The 20,917-nt window shown below is 37.7% G+C and overlaps 1 protein-coding gene across 2 annotated transcripts in view; it reads right to left on the bottom strand.

The window, feature by feature from the left end:
• grid1a (glutamate receptor, ionotropic, delta 1a) overlaps window positions 1–20,917 on the bottom strand; it is a 244,597-nt gene that overhangs the window by 20,940 nt on the left and 202,740 nt on the right. For both annotated transcript variants that reach the window (XM_089120381.1, XM_039693055.2), the window contains exons 6-9: window positions 17,196–17,369; window positions 9,034–9,195; window positions 8,753–8,872; window positions 281–382 (exon numbers count right to left, since the gene is read on the bottom strand). In XM_089120381.1, the coding sequence (XP_088976507.1) occupies window positions 281–382; window positions 8,753–8,872; window positions 9,034–9,195; window positions 17,196–17,369 (558 nt within the window). The remainder of the gene's footprint in view (window positions 1–280; window positions 383–8,752; window positions 8,873–9,033; window positions 9,196–17,195; window positions 17,370–20,917) is intronic.

The following is a 20,917-nucleotide window of genomic DNA, read 5'->3' as shown; positions in this document are numbered from 1 at the left end:
CACTATCCTTGCTGGCTCTGGAATTACATTCATATCTACAGTAACAATCAGATGTAAGCTTAAGAATGGGGATAGTGCCTTAAAGAACATTCTTTCTTTAATAATTAATTTTAGTTGGAGGGAAAATTACTGCTTGACATGAATTTTATTCCAGTAACTAGTCCTTAATGAATAAAAATTGTCATTCTTTTTATTTTACAGTGATTGTACAGTAACCTGACATCAGCAAGGCATTGAATGGACCTACAGGGAACTGAATCAGTTGTATTGAAATACCCACCAGTACGGTCACCACTTTCAGAGTAACTCCCTGCATGCCATGCTCGGCCCGGTTCTCCCTCAGACTGCCATTCAACCCACGGTCAGAGTCCCATGTCGCCAGCTGGAAGACAGCGAGAGATTGTGATTGAGCTTTGATCAAGTTTGAGATGGCAGAAATGATTGCAAAGAAAAGGGAGATAGAGAGAAAAAAACTGGACAGTTGTTGAAAGCCAGGGATGACCTTACATGAGTTATTGTCTCCAAACACTTATTTGTCCTAGACCCCTCACCGCTGAGCAGATTTCAGCAGCTCTTTCAGGATTCATCACAGGGGTTTGGCCATTTGTGCTTTGTTACACGTCCAGGTGAAAATGGTCATATAAGTGTGAGGTGGTCGCCTAGGCAACAGCTGTCACATTTCCCACTTCTCTTTTAAAACTAATATGGAACACAGACCCAAGCACACATATACACATCATCTTTTTGTCGATGTGCTTTTACATGCTGTTGATAAGATCCAATGGCAGTACAGAAACCCCTATAAAGCTGAAAACAATATTAAAGAGAACAATTGATTCTTAATTTCAGAAGGCTTTGAAGCTGAACTGTGATAGCCTACTACTGCTAAATCAACATCGATCACAATAAAAATCTTAATTTGAAATGTAAATGTACTGTAATATTCCTGAAGGATTTATAAATGCTTAAAATAATAGTGGTTACGTTTTAGGTAAGATTAAGTTTTAGGTTTTTGTTGCTGAAATGAGCTTCATCCTGCTTTTGTTACATGTATGTCCTGTGTTTTCCCCTTTCTTTGTGTATTTTATTCAGGCTACGTCCACATTAATCCGGATACATTTGAAAATGGCGTTTTCGCTTAAAAATAGTTTGGATAAGAAGCTTCTGAATTCACTTTACTGCGCATGCGTGAAACCTCACAAAAGCTCACCGAGATGATACAGATAGTAAAATGAACATTATAAACATAATACCCAGATAGCAAACTGACATTGAATCAACGTGGAAATATGACATCGAAACAACGTTGATCTGACATAGTTTTGCTCATCGAATTAACGTTGAACCAACGTCAGATGCGTCATTCTTTCAAAACTAACGGAAAATCAACTTGAAATCAACGCGTTGTTTCAACGTTATGAAAGCAAACTAATTTTCGATTTCATTTAGCTTTGAAGAATGCCGCGTCTGACGTTGGTTCAACGTTAATTCGATGAGCAAATCAACGTTGTTTCAATGTCATGAGAGACGTCGTTTCCACATTGATTCAATGTCAGTTTGCTGTCTGGGTATACATGCTTCAAACATTATAATTTTATTTAGCAAAATCTCTCACCACAACTAATGCATCCAGGTCGCACTCAGTCACCATATGTTTGGTCTAAAACGCAACTGCTCTCCTATATTGGCGCAGGACAGCAAACGTGAGAAAGTTACACTTTCTGTCATCTGTGCAGGACTGTGATACGAAGAGTTTGCAAAGTAACATTTTAGCAACAGTGTAAAAGTGAATAGCACATAACAGGCACAATGCTGGTAAACATGAATATCTATTGGTACAACATGGATCACATGACTAAACTTACGTAATCGTTTTAATATACCTCCATGTCACAGAGCTACCCTCAGTTCTTTGTGACCCTTGTTAGCCTTCTACAAAACACATGAACACATAGCTGGTTTTTAATAGACTCCTTATTTACCTTAGTGTACCAGTGACATGAGAGATGGGTTAACAGGCCAAATATATCTTCAACTATACCGTAGTGTCTCAGACTGGCCACCTCAGCACTAACCCTAAGGACATTTAAAGTTTGCTACAGACTGTTGATTGTCACCTGGAAAAGCATACATGGTGGCAGCCATCTTGATTTGGGTAAAAGATTGGAATGGGCTTTTCTCATGTTTTTTATATCTGTGCTGTGTTGCATCATGGGAAGTGGGAGATACCAAGTATGGTGGGAAAGGAAGGGGAATTGGTTGATGTTAATGTGTACTTCCTTTAATTACTGCTGAAGTTTACTTATTTAAGTTTGTACTGTTATTAAAATTGGTGTGGTGAAGAAAATGGAGTTACTTGATCCCATAATATTTTTACTTAATATTTATTACCTGTTCATGATCTTTATTACTTCCCCATGTGATGATTGCTGAGAAATGGTTGTATGTGTATAAATTCTCACAGAATGAAGTGATCAGGAGGGTAAAAGACTGATGGTAGTGAATGCTGTATCAACTGAGTTCTGTGATTGAAGTATTAGACCTGATGCAAGGCTAGTGTCTTTGGTATATTGACTTTGTAGTTTTTTTTTTTTCTTTCTTTTGTAATTTTTTCATGCTGTGGTACCTGTGAGCACCTTGCACTTTACTGGCTTGGGAGAACATGAATAAATATAAAAATGGCATTTAGTCATTATTTACTAACTCTCATGTTGTCTATAACCTGCATGACATGACATTAGTAATGTTGTAGAATTTTGGATAATATAAGAATGACACAAATGTGAGAAAACAAAATAACTGTCGTTTTTAAACAGTTCATTTTCTGTTCATAACTGAACTGTTCATTTAATTAGAGCAGCAAATAATAGAAAACAGATAAGTAGTTTCACAGTACAGTATTTAATTTGACAGAAAGCCCATTAAAGGTTTAGTTCACCCAAAAATGAAAATGATGTCATTAGTGACTCACCCTCATGTCGTTCCAAGCCCGTAAGACGGACATCTTCAGAACACAGTTTAAGATATTTTAGATTTAGTCCGAGAGCTTTCTGTCCCTCCATTGAAAATGTGTACGGTATACTGTCCTTGTCCAGAAAGGAAATAAAGACATCATCATGTGACATCCATGTGACATCAGTGGGTTAGTAAGAATGTTTTGAAGCGGGCTTGGAACAACATGAGGGTGAACTAACCCTTTAACAGTTACAAAACCCCTTATAGTAGTGATTCACCAATATAAACGAAGCTTTCTGTTTACAGACGCCAGTGGACGTCAGGGCTTCAGTAGTCATTTTTTCAGCATTTACATTATACATCTTCTGACTATCTTTTGTCTTTGCTGAGTGTTGTCTCGGCCGCTTTGTACTGGCAGACGCTGAGCTAGTTTGTGCCGTTTTCTAGCCTCTTGTTCTTTTCATCTCTTGTTCCTGATATTAGTGCTACAAGCCAACCAGGTTCTTGCCTTGAAGATACACTCTAAAAAATGCTGGGTTGTTTTAACCCAATTTTGGGTCAAATATGGACAAACCCGAAATGTTGGGTTAAAAATGTAATGTAAAAATTTAACCCAACGGCTGGGTTAGTCCATATTTGACCCAAAGTTGGGTTAAAACAACCCAGCATTTTTTAGAGTGTATGTACATTTTGTCAAGACTAAAGGTTTGTGCGGCAGGACTTCACAGCTTTTATTGTTTGTAACTTGGATAGCTGATGTCTCTACTTGAGAGCACATAGGAAAAATAGGCAGAGGAACAAAGAGCCAGAAAGAGAGGATTACACACAAACAATACAGAGGAAACAGTGTGAGAGACAGAGTCGTGCAGAGCAACGGATAGGGAGAGAGAGAGAGAGAGAGAGAGAGAAAGAGAGAGGTGTTCTTAAGGTGCAAAGATGAAGCTGACATTTATTTTCATATTGTGAAGCAATTGGCTTTTTATGATTCTGTAAGCTACTGTTTCTGTGATTGGTAAGTGAAAGAGAGAGAGTGGGATGTCTTTTGGCCTCTTTATTGAGTCTGTGAGAGAAACTCATTACTATTCATCAAATCAAATGAGACTCTCACGAGTGATAAATTCACCTCTTCTCTGCATTATCACACATTCAAACTATCAAAATACTCACACACAAAAAAATACATCTGTCACAAATGTGATTTTTATGACTATTTATACTGAAACTGTATCAGCAGCTTTTTGTCAATATAGATATGTGGCGAGCAGGATGAGGTCGAGGGCCGTGGGAGGACGGCGCTAGGCCAGTAGTGTGATTACTAATGAACGACAACTGACCGACGCACTGGTCTCGTATCTCTCACGGAGGAGCGGAAGCATAAATGGAGGAGTGACGACATTGGCGATCAAGAGAGGAACAGGCCTGGGTTTGTGTTGTATTTTGTTTTACATATGTGACAGCAGTCACCCGTGTTTTGTATTTGTTTCATTTTTTTATTAAAGTCTGTTGAATGTTCGCCGTCCTCCTTCTCACAACATCTAATCTTGTTATACTGGTGCCGAAACCCGGAAAGAAGGAGGCAGGAACCAATGAACATTCAACATTCAACCTAGTGCAACAGCGCAGCGCTACGTCAGAATGTTGGCTCGCTATTGGCCGACACTGGTCATGTTCTGACGTAGTGCTGCACGTTTTCTAATTTAATGAATGAAGTCATTATTTTTGTTTGTTTTTTTGCACACATAAAGTATTCTCGTCGCTTGATAAACTTAAGGTTGAGCCACTGTAGACACTTGAACTATTTTAACGATGTTTTTTACTAAGTTTCTGGACCGACAGGTTTCAATTACAATAGAAGCCTATGGAGGAGTGAGACAGCTCTCAGATTGAATCAGAAATACAGTAATTTGTATACCGAAGATGAACGAAAGTCTTACAGGGTTGGTACAACATGAGGCTGAGTAATTACTGACAGAACTTTAAAATATATTCCGTTTCATATATTCACCAACACCAATTTTTTCTCGCAATCGGCGCTTAGCGAGTGCTACTTTTAGTTTTAGGCCCTGCATTAGCTATTTCAGGTAAACTATGAACAGAACATCAGAAGCTTTTAAATGGTATTGTGGAGCTATACTTATGTCAGTAAATTATGAATATATTTATATATTGTATATATATATATATATATATATTAATACAATGAAAAAAGAACAGTCGGGAAGGACATTGAGCAGACAGTTTAAAAGAGAGAAAAATAATGATTATACTGAATATATACACGTTAGAAAAATAAAGAGCATTTCAGGTTCTGCCCTGCTTTTTCTCCCAATGAAATATGAGCATCCTCTGAGACCTGTGAGGTCAGCTGTATGCCTCTTTTCACAAGATGCTCAAAGAGGTGGACAGAGACTCATTAAGGCTCTTTTTTTCCCCTCCTCCTAGATTCACCTGCAACCCCTGGTCAACCCATTGCCATGGGAACTGCTCAGGCAATTGTGCAGAGGTCACCCACGGTTGGCTCGGCCAGACTCAAACACAACACCTGTGTTACTCGAGAGACCCAATTTTACCCTAATGTCACTCACGAAGATCAGGCGCGAGATCCTGTGTGTTGCTTTCACTTTGGCCTTATCTTTTAGCAGCATGTGCAGGACAAAGTGACAGTGACTGCCTAGTCTGATTTGCTATTTGTTTGGCCTTTCCTTCTCTCACTCCCTTTACTGTCTTGTTTATTAAGATCATTAAGTTCACTAAAAATGACCTGCTCACAGGTGTCTCTCACTGTCAATCTGAATCATGCATCAGAACTGAACTAATCCATCTCACATTAATGCCAATATGACACCACTAAACTATTAATTTAAACGTATTCAGTGGCTTATCAAGTTTGTCAACCATTCAGAGGTTTCTCTTCTCATCACCTGCTCCCCACATGTAGTTGTTGGGCTGATCTGCTCTGAGAGGGACTGGGAGCAGATCCATCTTGTATAAGATGCTAGGCTTCCCATTCTGGGTTACACCGTATGAGACAATTTAATGAAAAGAGAAAATTAAAAGAAAGTGAGCGGGGGAGGCGGGGAATGACAGATGGAATTGGTGAGAGAGAGAGAGAGAGAGAGAGAGAGAGAGAGAGAGAGAGAGAGAGAGAGAGAGAGAGAGAGAGAGAGAGAGAGAGAGAATAGCATCTCCATCTTCATAATGGAGGTAGATTCCTCTCGACATCTGGCTGAAAAATAACCTCCTCATTCCAAACATCCAGCATACGAGACACATTTCCTTGCTCTAGTGGGGCTGTAACCACCATAGGCGCCCCCAATCTCCCATTTGATGTCAAGTATACTGGATGTTTATTTATACACAAAATAAAAATCAATAAAAATGTGTAACCTGCTTCAGAAATTATTTATATTAATTTAATACACATTGTTCATTAGTTTTTCTTACTACATCAGTGACTAATTCTGTTATTAATTATTCTATTAATATTTCATCTTAAATGTGCTATGAAGGTTTTAATCTGACAAATTATTTTCAATAATTGAATATTAAATAATTTTATATATAAAGAGATGCAAAAGCCTCTAAGTGCCATTTGAAATTTTCTTCTAGAATGATCATTTTTATCAGGCTTGTATATTTAAGTTCAGTAATTCCACTTAAATGGCATTGAAGATGACCTATTAATTGTCATTTAAGTGAAATGATTGAACTTAAATACAAGCTTGATAAAAATGATCATTCTAGAAGAAAATTTCAAATGGCACTTAGAGGCTTTTGCATCTGAACTCTTCATATCATCATATTTTTAAACTGTGGATATTATGATTGAATGAACCAATGAAAGAACGAGTTTAAAATGCAGCAACTAAATAAATAAATAAATAAATAAATAGAGACATGGAGAGGAGAGAGTGGAAAGATTAAACAGCAGGAAGAGTATCATGTGATGCGCAAGAGTGCCTCTATATGGCTTCAGAGAGCCTTGAGGCATCATTTTAAGAAGAGATCAGAGCACACAATAATGCATATTTGTGCTGATGGGCAGCAGAGCATGTATGTTTATTAGGTGTCATTGTAACTGACAGAAGGGGTGCTACAGTGTGTGTGTGTGTGTGTGTGTGTGTGTGTGTGAAGTCATTAGCTCTCTGTGTTTCTTGCCAGAGGGAATGGTCGACTTCAACTCACACTCACTAATATTCAGAGGACACGATTGAGATTGTTTGGTGTGTGATAGACCCGGCAACCCTGCTAATGACCACAGCCATGTTGTAAAGCACTTCCACTGCCCTCCGAGCATGTGCGTAGTAGTGCTTGTGCATCAGATAGAGAGATGAAAGAGAACTAGAGACAGAGAGAGAGAGAGAGAGAGAGAGAGAGAGAGAGAGAGAGAGAGAGAGAGAGAGGAAAGCGACAGATTCATCAGCTCTGATGGGTACATTTTGATTGTGTGTGTTGATGTTTGTGTGTTATAATGAACTATTTGTCTTTCTTTGTGTAAAAGTATCTTGGCCATGTTCCCTTTCAGTGTCTTCAGTCCTAAAACACAGCATTCTGTCGCTCTTATTCTCTGTTCATCTGTTTGTCTCGCTCAACTTGCTTTCAGTCCACTTGTCTTTGTCCTTTCCGAAACATGTTTGTCCTAAGAAAGAATTTGTCTTGGTATTTTTTCTTTCATCTCCATGAATATAGTCAGTGCTTTGGCGGTTTATGTTATCCACATTTGATAGATGCCATGACAAATAAGCAATCACAATTAATATTAGTGCTGTCAATTGATTAACAAGTAACTCATTCATTTCTGCAATTAATCACGCCTAACATTAAAGTTTATTTTCTATTTGTTTTATATCGTATTCATTTCACAACAAATCTCCAAATTATAATATAACAAATATATTAAAATAATAAATTAATTAAGTTATAAGGTATATTGTAGTGGATGTATGTTTTAACAGTGACCAATTCTATGGTGGTGTGGGCAAGGAATGGCAAAAACAAAATCATACAGTATAGATTTCTTCCAAAAATGGTGCAAAATCCTATGCATGTCTATCCAGCTATCTCTAAAATCACATCTCTGAAACAGGTCTCCAGAGGAAGGTTTAAAAAAAAAAGAAATCATCCAGCATACCATAGAATGTGCCAGTGTTGGTTCTATATCTGTTGTGCTATTTGGGGATACTTATTTTATGCCTAAATTAAATTTCCCACGCAATAGTATAAAACACATATATTGCCATTTTCTGAATAAGATGACAACCAAGATGAGAAAGCTTTGGAAAATCACTGCATTACAGGCAGAGTTTCCCCATAACATGCCAAATATGTCACGGTTCATGGATACACTGCCTCGCCCTCGCTCTGTGTGAGTATGTGGTGTGTAGTGTTTGGTAGGCGTGGCTCATTATTGTGGCTGATGAGCGGATCAGCGCCAGCTGTTCATTATTACGGCACCCTATTTATTGTGTGTGATTCTATCCTGTGTTTGTCAGATCGTTGTTGACGCTCACTGGGATAACTCGCTTGTCTCCATTCAGCCAGTTCATGTTTCCCGGCTCTCCTGGACCTGCCTAGATATTCTGCCCATTGTGCCACCAGCAGCTGATCTACGATTCTGAACCTTGTTACTACTCTTATTGTGAATAAATTGCTGTTCTTTGCAATTGGATTCTACTCGTTCTTTCTGTGCCGTAACTGACAAAATAGCGCTGTTAAAATAATACGAACTTACGTCATCCATTATTTATAACTTCCACTCATGGGTTCCACTCCACCCATTCACAGGAGTTGCACTCACCCGCTTTACATCTTTTCCAAATGTCTCACTGTAACTGGTCCCCAGGACCTCAAACTGGACATGAGAGTTCGCTCCATTGCTTCGGAAGTCCATTAAACCAGTGAGCCCAGAAATCCGTCCCTGAAGAGAATGACAAATAAGACTTCTGTTCAGAAAGAAATTCATCATTCAAACCAGACCAGTTTTATTGAACACTATTGAACTTCACTAGGCTGAACTGAAGAGAACTGAACCAGATCAAATTAAGTGTAATTGAGATTAATTGTAAGGTGACTTAAGACCTTTTGGATGGTGTCCAGCATGGACCAGCCTCCGTTCCAAGGCTTGGTTGACTTCCTCATGCAGTTCAGACTGGCCATGCTATGCCACTTCCTGTCATCTAACTTCCGGTAGAAGGCATTGGCCAACATCAGCACACTGTCATACAGGTACAGACTGGACACCTAGAGACACATGCACCAAACAAATGTGTGAACATATTTGTAATTTTCTTTTTACATGCGCATCTCACAAAAGTTACACTTACCAACCTGACAATGCATAACGTCATGTAAACACCTTAAAGCGATAGTTCTCCTAAAAATTCTTTTGGCACTCACCCATCATTCATGTATAACTTTCTTCAAGTCCAATAAGGAGTGGACATGTTAACCTGCTTCTTCATAGTGATGTCCAGTTCTAAAATGAATTGTTCATTTGAACTGGTTCTTTTTAGTGAACTGGTTCAAGCAGTTCACCAATTGGACTGAACCGTCTGAAACAGTTTGCGGCTTGAGTAAGTACAGATCTACAAGTAATTCAATCAAAACTCACTTTGAAACATGTCTGCCAGTCACAATATCCAAGAGTATATGATCCTATGCTGCCGATTTCCGTCATCTCATTCAGGTTAGTCCAACTGTACACTGAACTGAGAAAAATACAGATAGGCCTACTGTATGTCCGACATGCTGAAAACTGTCTGGCAAGGGTTTCATTAAGGGGGCAAAATTTATGTTTCTGATGTCTTTTGCTGAAAAGCATAAAGTTTATTATAACTAATAAAACATATTACAAATATAACAGTGATTCGATGGCAGTAGTTCTCAAATCAACAGCAGTATACTGATAGCAGTTCAATGTTTACAACAAGATGAGCTGCTGATACAACCAAGTAGGGATGGAAATTGATAAGAATTTAACGATTTCGATTATCGATATTGCTTATCGTTTCAATTCCTTATCGATTGTTATTGGGTGAGGGAATAAGTACAAATTTTTTTGTCTGTATTAACTCACTTTAATATTTGATTAGAAGACACATCACAGAGTTATGGGTGTGAAGTGGTGTCACGGTTTGGTTCATTACGATTATTATGTGATCGATTCAGTCGATCTTGATACATTACGATGCACTCAATTTTCACTTTTACTTCAAAAGTGATGTAATTATAGTGATTTACTTCACTATAATTACTGAATCGTACACCGTAATTTCAGTGTACTTACAAACTTATTTGCAGGTTGTATATCTGTTTGTTACCCCTTTATAACCCCAAACTTAACATATTGTTCCCTTATACCTACACTGAAGTACACTATAATTACAGAAACGTACACCGTAATTTCAGTTTACTTGCAAACTTATTTGCAGGTTGTATATCTGCTTGTTACTCATTTATTACCCCAAACCTAACATGTTGTTCCCTTATACTTACACGGAAGTACACTATAATTATAGAAACATACACCGTAATTTCGGTGTACTTACACAGTTGTTTGCGGGTCGTAAAATAAAGTGTTACCGAAATCGCTAGTTAATACCACTAACAAGGCTCAAAATAGCCCCACACTAACACAGTAACATAATGAGGGTCCATACATTCAAACTGAAGCATTGAGAACTTTGTATGTGTACAGACCGTTTAGGTATTGTGAAAGTGAAGTTCTTAATCATGCAACCAAAAGTACAATCATCCATTGACCAATGAAAGGTCCTGTTGTAATTTCTGCTTGATTGCATATCGACGATTCCGCTAAACGTTCTGTCAGTTTCGTCAAAAAACATCAAAAAATGTAGGACCAAACCACATACTAAAATTGGTCTCTAACTTTTTGAAAGACAGATTGAGAGTGTGAATGTGTCTTTTGACTCTGTTTGAGACTGAGCAAGAGAAAAATAAAGAGCGCTCCAGGAGATTTTTGCATGACTCCTGCAGAGAGCAACTGTCGTGCTGAGAGACACTCGGAGAGAGAAAAGACACTCTCAACGGCAGCACTGTTATCGTCAAGGAGACGAGAGTATGGGGGTCATACTCAAACTCATTGTCCCTTCTGACATGTAAGAGCAGATCAATGCATAGAGAGAGGGAATGAAGGCGTGATTAAGAGAGGAAAGAGTGCAAGTGAGTGATGCTGGCAGTGGCAGGTATAAAAAACATAATTTTACAAGCCCTGTCCTAAAAACATTTCTCTTTCAAGAATATATGCCACAGAAAAAAAGGAAGTAGCAATTCCCTTTTCAATGCAAACTTCAAATAACTATCAATTTTCTTTCCCAAACATCTCAGGTTCCTCATGTAACTATACTTCCCAGAGAATTCACACTTTGCAGTCACTTGACTATCATGGATACCAAATTTCCAACACAACAATCAACTAACTATTTAGACCAATGTTAAAATTAGATATCAAGAAAAGACTAACATACTCGGAACGTGTGATCCATACACAGTACCCGCTGGTGTTTTCATTGCTTTGAAGCTGGCAAAGTCTCTACCAGGCTTGGAGTTTGGAAATATTTACATATATCTTATAAAGAATCCGTCACCTTACACGGCACAAAAAATGAAAGCCTACAAAAATTCAAATAGCTATCTTTTTTTCAAGAGTGGATGGGTTAACAACACTGTCGTAAAGGGAGGTAAACAACGGGAATGTCTACATAATAGAAGCGAAGGTCCATTTGCTAATGTTTGCAGCTATACACAAAGTGACATCTGTTCTATCGTGTGATGAAGTCTTCATCTGAATATGTACAACCTGCCTGCCGGCGAATGACAGCTTGAAAAATAAAAAAATGATTGTGCCAACTGAATCATATATGGCTAGCAGGATGTCAAACATTGTAGCCTACTTGCTTATCCACTCAACATAGCATCAGACAATAGACAAGAGCAGCTGGGGCAGCGAAATGCATATAATCCTGTTAGCAATCTGTTAGGCTGTAATGTAGTATAGTAATAAGTGTACGATCGTATGCATGCAAAGTAACTGCAAGTAAGTAATAAGTAGTACGAGGTCACATATACAGACTAGGGGAACACATATTAATGTTAAAAAATGTCAGGGGACCTTTAAGACACCGGTGACGATGAAGGCATTCCACTATAGCGACCCCTATGGGACAGAGCGCGAGAGCGCGAGTTCCCTTTTGAAAGGTAAATACAATTTCCCATTTCAAATTTTGTTTAGTGAATCTATTTTTTTATGTACACACACAATAATGTTAATTTGTGTAAAATATTGTGTAAATACAAAGCAGTTAAATTTTTTTTCACTATGTTCATCTTGAGATATTTATGTAGAGTTATATTCTAGTGTTAAGTGTTATAATTTACCTTGGCAGATAATACATGTAATGTTATGGAAAAAAAAGTTTAGTTTTACCACAGATGCAGAAGTCATGTGCCAATAAGCCAAAATCAAAATTGCATTTCAAATGCATGTTTTGCACTTAATTCAGTCAAGCATAACTGTATACACGTACTGTGTACAGCTGTGACTGTGTTTAATTCCAGTTTACTACATGGTCAACTTGCCACCAATGGTTTACCAAAATCTTAAGTGCCATATGTGGTATAAAGTAATGGACCCTGTCCACAACCCTACTCATGTTCATGTTTGTATGGGTTTGCAGTCAAGGAAGGCACTCATGTTACGTGCCACGTGCACTAACATAGATAGCGTCCTGTTAAAAGGTAACGCCCGGAGTTCCCCCTCCTGCTTCACGGTGTTATTGTGTGTGATCACAAGAGTGAAAAAGAAGACTGTAGTCTAGGGGTATGATTCTCGCTTGGGTTGCGAGAGGTCCCGGGTTCAGATCCCGGATGAGCCCCCATTACTGTATGTAGTGCACATGGCATGTAGCAGCTCATTTAAATTATGTGAATGCAGAAACTGCCAATGTTCCCGTGACATAAAGTCACATGCTTTTGATCGCTGATGCTCCTCATTTGTGCCCTAAGAAGTGTTAAAGAGACTTTATAACGCCCTGACAGCTGACCGATTAGTCAGACATAACCTTGACATGGATTTAAGGCTTCAAAAGTCCTGTGAAACTGTTGAATTATGAGTCAAGGCCCGCAAGTGAGACAAAACATGTTATCAGTTTTAACAGCTTACTAATGATGTAGGCTGAAGACTCACACAGTTACTAAGAAACAAATAACATGAATCAGTGACTTAACTTCTCTGTGTGCTTCTTTGTGACTGCGAGCAAGTCGGCATGATTCCTAACACTGTTGAATGACTTGTTTAAAACCAGTATATATATATATATATATATATATATATATATATATATATATATATATATATATATATATATATATATATATATATATATATATATATATATATATATATATATATATTATTGGAATTTAAATTAATGGCTTTCTATTTAAAAAAAAATCCAATTCATTAGCTATTATAGGTAAAAAACTAATTATATTTAAATATTTTACATGATTGCAGCATCTCTCTTTACAGTGTCTCAAATGCTCTGTTCCTGTTTCGATTAAGCCCCTCCTTCTGAAACATGAAAAGGGAAACACATTAATTTCCCTCTTGACACACAAACGGATTCAAAGTGTTCAAGGGCATAACTAGACGCAGAAGGCGCAAATTTGATGCGCTATTCACGTCTGGTGTGAACGCAGCATTATTAAGCACCCTTATTTTTCATTCCAGAAGTTAGCAATCCTAGTAGCCGGCAATTCTCTTTGGTTCTGTAAGCTACTCTCCATAAAATATGCAGCACTCAGATACACATTGGGGTAATAATGTTCAGGAACAGTGTTAAAAATACATTTTAACCACTGTTTTCTAAGTCTAAACTTCTAAACTTCTAAGTGTTTTCTAACCCTATAACATGGCAACAACACACTACTAAAACCGGTCTTCTCCATCTTCTCTAGTGCACCTCAACCAGGTCCCCCCCACCCCCTTTTTTTGTGTGCATATTTTGTGGGCGGGGATTATTTAAAGCAGCAGTCCGTAGCTTTTTTTGGGTTAAAAATGATCCAAAATACATATTTAAGAAAATACATAACCAACCAGTGTTCTATCTGACTATCTGCCTGCCTTAGCTCTATTCAAAGCAGTAAGCTTGTAATAATGTTTTTAATTCCAGTGGTACTGGTAGATATCCACGGGAGAGTCAAGCATGTCTTTGTGTCATTACGTCACACATCTTTATGTACACATAAAGAAGGATTCTCGGCTAGTAGGCTATTGCGTGAGGATGTTGGAGGTGGAGATGTATAGCCTTTTCTCACAGCACTTGACATAATTAAACTTATACATTTCAAACGACAGTCATCAGTGACAACAGATTCACACGCTGTAAAATGCAAAAGACTTCGTTCAGACTTTGAAGTGGCAACAGAAAAAAAAGAGACTGGAACGGATTCATTTCGGAAGGACATAGTCACGCAATGCTTGCTGAGGTTGTTAACATTAACAATTTGAGAACAAAGTTTGATATGATATCTTCTAAGCGATTGTAAGATTTAATCAGCACCATTTACTGCAATGTCAGAACCAGAAGAAAAGTGGATGTTTCTTACTAGTTCAGATGACATTTTGAGGTGAAAATTTTTATGCTGGTCATACTTCCAAAAAGAATAATCTTTAATTAAGAATTCCAGTATCCACACTGTGCGGTGATTGCAGCTGCACACTATCCTCAAAAATTGTTCATTCACGCTGTGCCGTGTCGAGGGTGAACTAAAACTCACGTAAAGTTGATAATTCCACGAATGACTGCAATTACAGATTTTCGAACAAGGATGACGAGAAAGAGGAAAAATGCCAGGCTGTAGCTTTATTTAAATGAGTGACATTGTGATTTCACACAAACCGAAAGAAGTGCATTCTAGTCCCAATGAGCCGCTTGTTGAAGTTCTTGAAAAGTGTTTTCACTTAAAGAGCAGATGTCTACCTTTGCAGCCCATTCTCACTCCCAAGGCGTCACCTAACTGACGCCTTGGGAAGCATTTGGACATGCTTCAATATCTGACGCTTTAGGCGCCCTTTAGCGTCAGTTAGATGACGCCCTAGGATCGCGTGTACCCTACCCCTACCCCCACCCCACACCTAAACCTAACCGCGTCCTCTAAATGACGCTTTCCTTTAGCGTCAGTTAGATGACGCCGTAGGATCGCGTCATGTAAGTGACGCTAAAGGGCACCTAAAACGTCAAATATTGAAGCATGGTCAAAGGTGACGCCTTGGGGTGAGAATGCGTTGACCTTTGGAGTGGACTTTGAGCTTTGTAACCCTGAAAATCTTTATTATCCTCCGACAGCAACATTACACACTAACTAAAGTTTAAAAAGTGAAAAAACATAATAGTAGCCCTTTAAAATACTATGGTAAGAAAAACAATTTTGCAGTATCAAGCAGCATAACAAGCTGTTTGTACAGCTAAAAATAACTAGAAGCAGATGACACCAGAAGCCAGACATAAATTTACAAATGGCCTTGCCTTCTCTTATGTTAAAAATAAGGTGGAAATGCAACATATTCAGGAGTGGAAATTTCAGAAGGAAAGCTAGTTTGGAGAAGCCCGGGGAACTGTGAACCACAGAACAAGAACATGCTACATTTATGTGTAAAAGCTTATTTGAGGCATTCGAGTTGAAACAAGATATAAATCATTTATTTTCCTTAAATTTTTTTTTACCAGTTTGAATTGGAATATCACTCCACACTCCATAAATATGCAAGATGGAGTGTGGAGTGCCATTCCAATTGCCATTCCAGTGCTGTATTGTAAAAATCATTAGTGTTTTGTCCTAATATCGTGTAACCTTTGCTACCTATTGTCAATTCCATCTCCAACCATCTATGCACTGCCAATGCAAAAAACCCAACCTCCATAACAAAACAAATCGAATGCAGCCAGTCAATGTGTTACTAAATGTCTAGATGTAAACATTTTGAGAATGTAACAATTTCAAGGACTCCAGCTTTAAATCTGAATGAATCAAGTTAAAATCAAGACATCAACTAGATGGAAACATAAAAGCATGGCACCCAGAGAGCTTTTTTCATCGTTGCGTGAACTGTCAGCACGGCGCATGGAGACCTGTGTAATGAGGGCTCGGAATCACAATGCTGACTGCAACCTCTCGTGTTAATTAAAACAGCCATTCTGCCACAGCAAAGATTCAATCACTTACACTTTTCAACCTGCACTGTATCGCTAGCACCAATAGAGGGGCGAGAGGCGTCCCAGCGGCTACTAACATCTCACATATCTCCTCCTCTTATCTGTAAAGGACTTATTTGTCCTTTTGTGGTGCTGCTTCTGCATTAGCTGGTATGTAACCCTCTTTCTTCATTAATTATTGAGACACTGAGCCCCAGAGAACAGACACATGGATTTGCCATCTGCTCTAAAAGAGGGAAAATGGATTCTAAGACCCAAACAATGTTTTCATACTGTTTCAGCCAGAAACAGATACAGTGTTTTAATGTTGCGCAAGCGGGAGAGGAATGTTTTCACAATTACAGTGTACCGTCTGTGACGGTACAAGATAAGAACAAGATCATTTTGTTAACGGGTGGCATCAGGTCGCAGGCGGCTAATCTGGATCAGTCATGCATAACCTTGATTTTGAATTAAGATTGTAGAGAAATTAAATGATACAACCAAGAAAACAAACATGACAGTTACTGCAGTCATTATGCAGAGTTACAAATACTTCTAAATTGCAAATGCAAAGCTGTAATGAAAAGACGATTATAGATACATTCAGACTTGAGCTACTGGAGTAAACCAATGCACTGAACTTCATTTCTGCCAGAAAGGAGTTGCCAGGTATCTTAAAAGCACTATGAATACAATATAACCTTTCACAAAAGGCCACAGATTTGAAATTTCTTGTTGTAAATCACGCTGCTTTCAGTGAAAAATAAAAAAAAGAATATTTGCTGAGGATAGCCTTGTAGCCAGAACTTCTGGTCAACTCTTGATTGAAAGAGACTGTCTGAATAGGCCAGCTGTGGTATTTGTTAGGTAGGTTAGGTTGCAGATTTATCTGAAATGGATTATAGTATAAAAAAAATATGCCATCTGTGGATTGGGACTACATTGAAGATGACCTAATTTGACCTATAGACCTCTTTCTGATGAATAAATATGAATTTACTACACTCTAGAAAAGATACGCACCTCTAGAGACTGCAGGTACCCTTCCTGTGGGTCGCAGAGCAACGAGGAGATCCGATGATTGTTCCTCATGCAGCGGATGTTGGAGTCCCTCCACAGGGGGAAGATCTGCCGGATCACTGTCATCCGGCCCAGAGCGCTGTGGACAAGCTCCATTATCTCAGTGTCACTAACCTCCTATTCTCAGATAGAGAGAGAGAGAGAGAGAGAGAGAGACAAACACACACAGTTTCACAATGATAGTGTGAAGACAGGCATTTAAAATCTACTGCCAAAAAAAGAAGCCACCAAAAAAAGATATTAATTCCCTGGCTGCACTGAAGACTGTCCCAGCAAACAGAGAACATTTCTTTGGTCCAAAAGCATAAAACATCCCTGCTGAAAAAAGACGTTTAAACCAAGCTGGTCTTTAGCTGACCTACAAGTGCCTAAATACTCTAAACTTAGACTGGTTTATTTTTTTCACTAACACTGAAAAAAACAACACATTCTCATCCTTTGGCATCATATAGGTGACGCCCCTTACAAAAAAGAAGTTTATTCAAGTGTGCCATTAGTATACTTCTTTTAAACTAAAAATAAGAAAGTATACTTTCAGTTTATTTTTCCTGTAATTCTCAGAAGTATACTATATGTACTTCTCAGAAATATACTTCAAATTACACTTGTACTTGACTTATACTGAGAGAAAAGCAAGTATATTTGTCCTGTTCTTGTACTCAATCTTTTGATCCAGAAATAGTTAAAAGTATAATTAAGTATTCAAAGTATACTTGTATAAGTATTACAGTAAAAAAAAGTAAACTACTAGTATACCCATAAATTCACTTGCAGTACACATGAGATACATAATTATGAACTAGTTGTGCACTTACTGTTACACTTATAGTACACTTAAACATATACTTTTATGTACTAAAAGTGGGCCAATTTAGTCCCAAGCGGTATTAAAATAGTACACTTACAAGTTTACTACTAGTACATAGTGACATTAGTATACTTACTGCATAATGTATACTTAAAAATATACTTGAACATTACTTAAGTATACTACATAAAATGAACTTGAAATATACTTCGTTTTCGTAAGGGGCCATATGACATTTCGTTGAAATACTACACACGACATGGCACCCTTTAGCGTCAATATAACATGCACTGTTATGGGTAGGTTTACTGTAGGTCTGGGGTAGGGTCTCCGTCTCATATTGATGCTAAAGGATGCCAGTCACCTATATAACGCCTTGGGTTCTGCGTGTTATATTGACGCTAAAGGGTGCCATGTGAGTAGTATTTCGACAAATTGTCATATGGCGTCACCTATATGACGCCAAAGGATGAGAACGGATTTGAAAAAAACTTGATGGTCCCTTTTGAACATTGTGTTGACTAGAAATACTGTAACTTTGCAACTACATGTCAGCTACGCACTGACACACTGTGGGTGTGTCTGTTTTGCACTCTTGATGTTTTAGAGATTCACGCCTTCATTGCGAAGCACCTTTTTTTTCTGCATCGTGGCCGATTTGTAGATTATAAACTCTGATAATACGCTGCACCAAAGTCAAAACACTTCTAAAGATCTGCAATATACTTTAAGCTACAAACTGAACTCTTTCTTGAATATCAGCTATCCCTGAGATACAATACATGTTTTCCAGTTGCTTTTGAGTTAGAATCGGTGAATGCAATTTACAGGTTTCACAGCAACAAAATGATCAGTGGATGTTGGAATACTTTGATGATAGCAGTACAAAAGAGGAGAGACAATGTAAACACAAAGACGTGAGAAAATGTCATTGTTTTTTTTAAAAGAAAATAGGCTCGAAATAATGGATCTTTTAAAATCAATTTGGTCAATTTGCTTTCATAGTATTATAGGACCATATTATATACAGTAGATTCAAATTGTTCTGCATGACTTATTGAGAGAGGTTTTGTTCAGCAAGAAAATAATTTGAGGAATCATTGATTCTCTGTGTTGAATTTAAGCACATTTCTTCTCTCAAGACCCACCATGTGTGTTAGGCTGTGGCTGTGTGACAATCTTTGGTTATCCAGGTCTAGAAAGCGATCTGTTATGAATGCACTATTACCAGAGAGTGCTTAAACACTCACACATAGTATAAATACCTTTAGGCTCTTCACATAGGCCATATAGTTTTTGCATTTAAGCTAATTACAATCACTACAGTCTACAATTGTAGTGTAATACTATCACTTTAACCCTATAATGAATATAATGAATCCTATTTACTATAGTGGTTCTTATCCTAAAGTGTGGTTCTCATCCTATTTACATGGAAGAACATTTGCTGTGGAACTAGGGAACACTATTTCATCATCTCATCCTGTCTTATTAGAGATTCCTTAAGGTTAATGTCTTGGCCCTGTCTTGTTTTCCTTATGCTCCAACTGGGATTAATCTGTCAAAAACACAACGTGGTGCTTCACTGTTACGTAGACGACACCCAGTATCTACCTCTGAAATGTGATGATGACTCCAAACTAAGTTTAGCAAACTTACATATCTTTGCCTTAATGAAATAAAGGTGTGGATGGCAACTCGTTTTCTGCAGCTAAATGAGTCTAAATCTGAAGTGGTGTCTGAAGGCTATGACACTGAACATTATTTAGTTCATGTAGGTATTTATTTTCCTTTTGAGTATGTCTCTAACTTGTTCTCATTAAAAAAAAATGTACAGTTCAAAAGTTTGTCGCAAGTAAGTCTTGCTAAATAAAAGTATTCATTCAACCTTACTGACCCCATTTTTAACAGTAATATATTTTGTGGTATGGAACATGTCAAAATATACAATTACAAAAAAAAAAAAAAAAAACTCATGCTCTCACAAAACTTTTCTGCACTACAGTTGATTTAAACAGTTCTCTAAAAAAACAACAAGAGATATGAATTAGCTTGTGACTCACTGACCTTTAAATGCAGTACGTTTTACAGTAAATTTATAGTGACTTGATCTTACAAAACATCTTTCTGTCTTGCCAGCAGTCCAACAGTTGGCTTTTGGATAAAAAAATACTACAATAGCAGGAGAATACGTAGAGATCATACGCACACATTAATAAAAACAGTCCAGTGCAAAATATAAATGATCTCCGATTCAAGTCCCAGTTGAAGCTATTAATTATTAATTTATTCATGACAATAAAATTTTTTACTGATCAACTGATGAAGGTAACATCAAGAAGAGTCTGGACTTCTGATCTCACTGTCTGTAATTAAATCACCACAGATGTTTGAATCCCAGAACATGCTGCATGAAATGTAACATTTAATTAAACTTCAAGCATTTGTGACAGTAAGAAAATGTTCTGACATCTAATAAAGGTCAGACACCCTGAATAGCTTAAGACACATCTGTGCCTTAGCTTGACTTAATGAAATGATGTCACAATGACATCAAAAGAAAAACAGAGTGAATATTCCCCCCCCCTCAATATTTCATTTTAATTATTTCCAGTAAAATGAATAAACTACACCAGGCGATCTGCCATGAGTCATGACCTTGATGACAGACAACTGTAGAGGCTTCATAGTTGTGTTGACCTTCATTTCTGCTTTGTGTTGAGGCACAAGCAAATCCTCTACTTTAATTCAGGATAAGGGACAAAACGGAAGCATCACAGCGATATGACTCAGTGAACATCTAACCCTTAAAATAATCAATTATGATTTGCTTTGTTTTATCATTTCTGGGTTTAAT

The sequence above is a fragment of the Pimephales promelas genome, chromosome 15 (genome assembly GCF_988280905.1).
Source record: "Pimephales promelas chromosome 15, fPimPro1.hap1.1, whole genome shotgun sequence".
Lineage (NCBI taxonomy): Eukaryota > Metazoa > Chordata > Actinopteri > Cypriniformes > Leuciscidae > Pimephales > Pimephales promelas.
The sequence above is the reverse complement of the archived record's forward strand: the minus strand, read 5'-3'. Positions and strand labels throughout refer to the sequence as shown.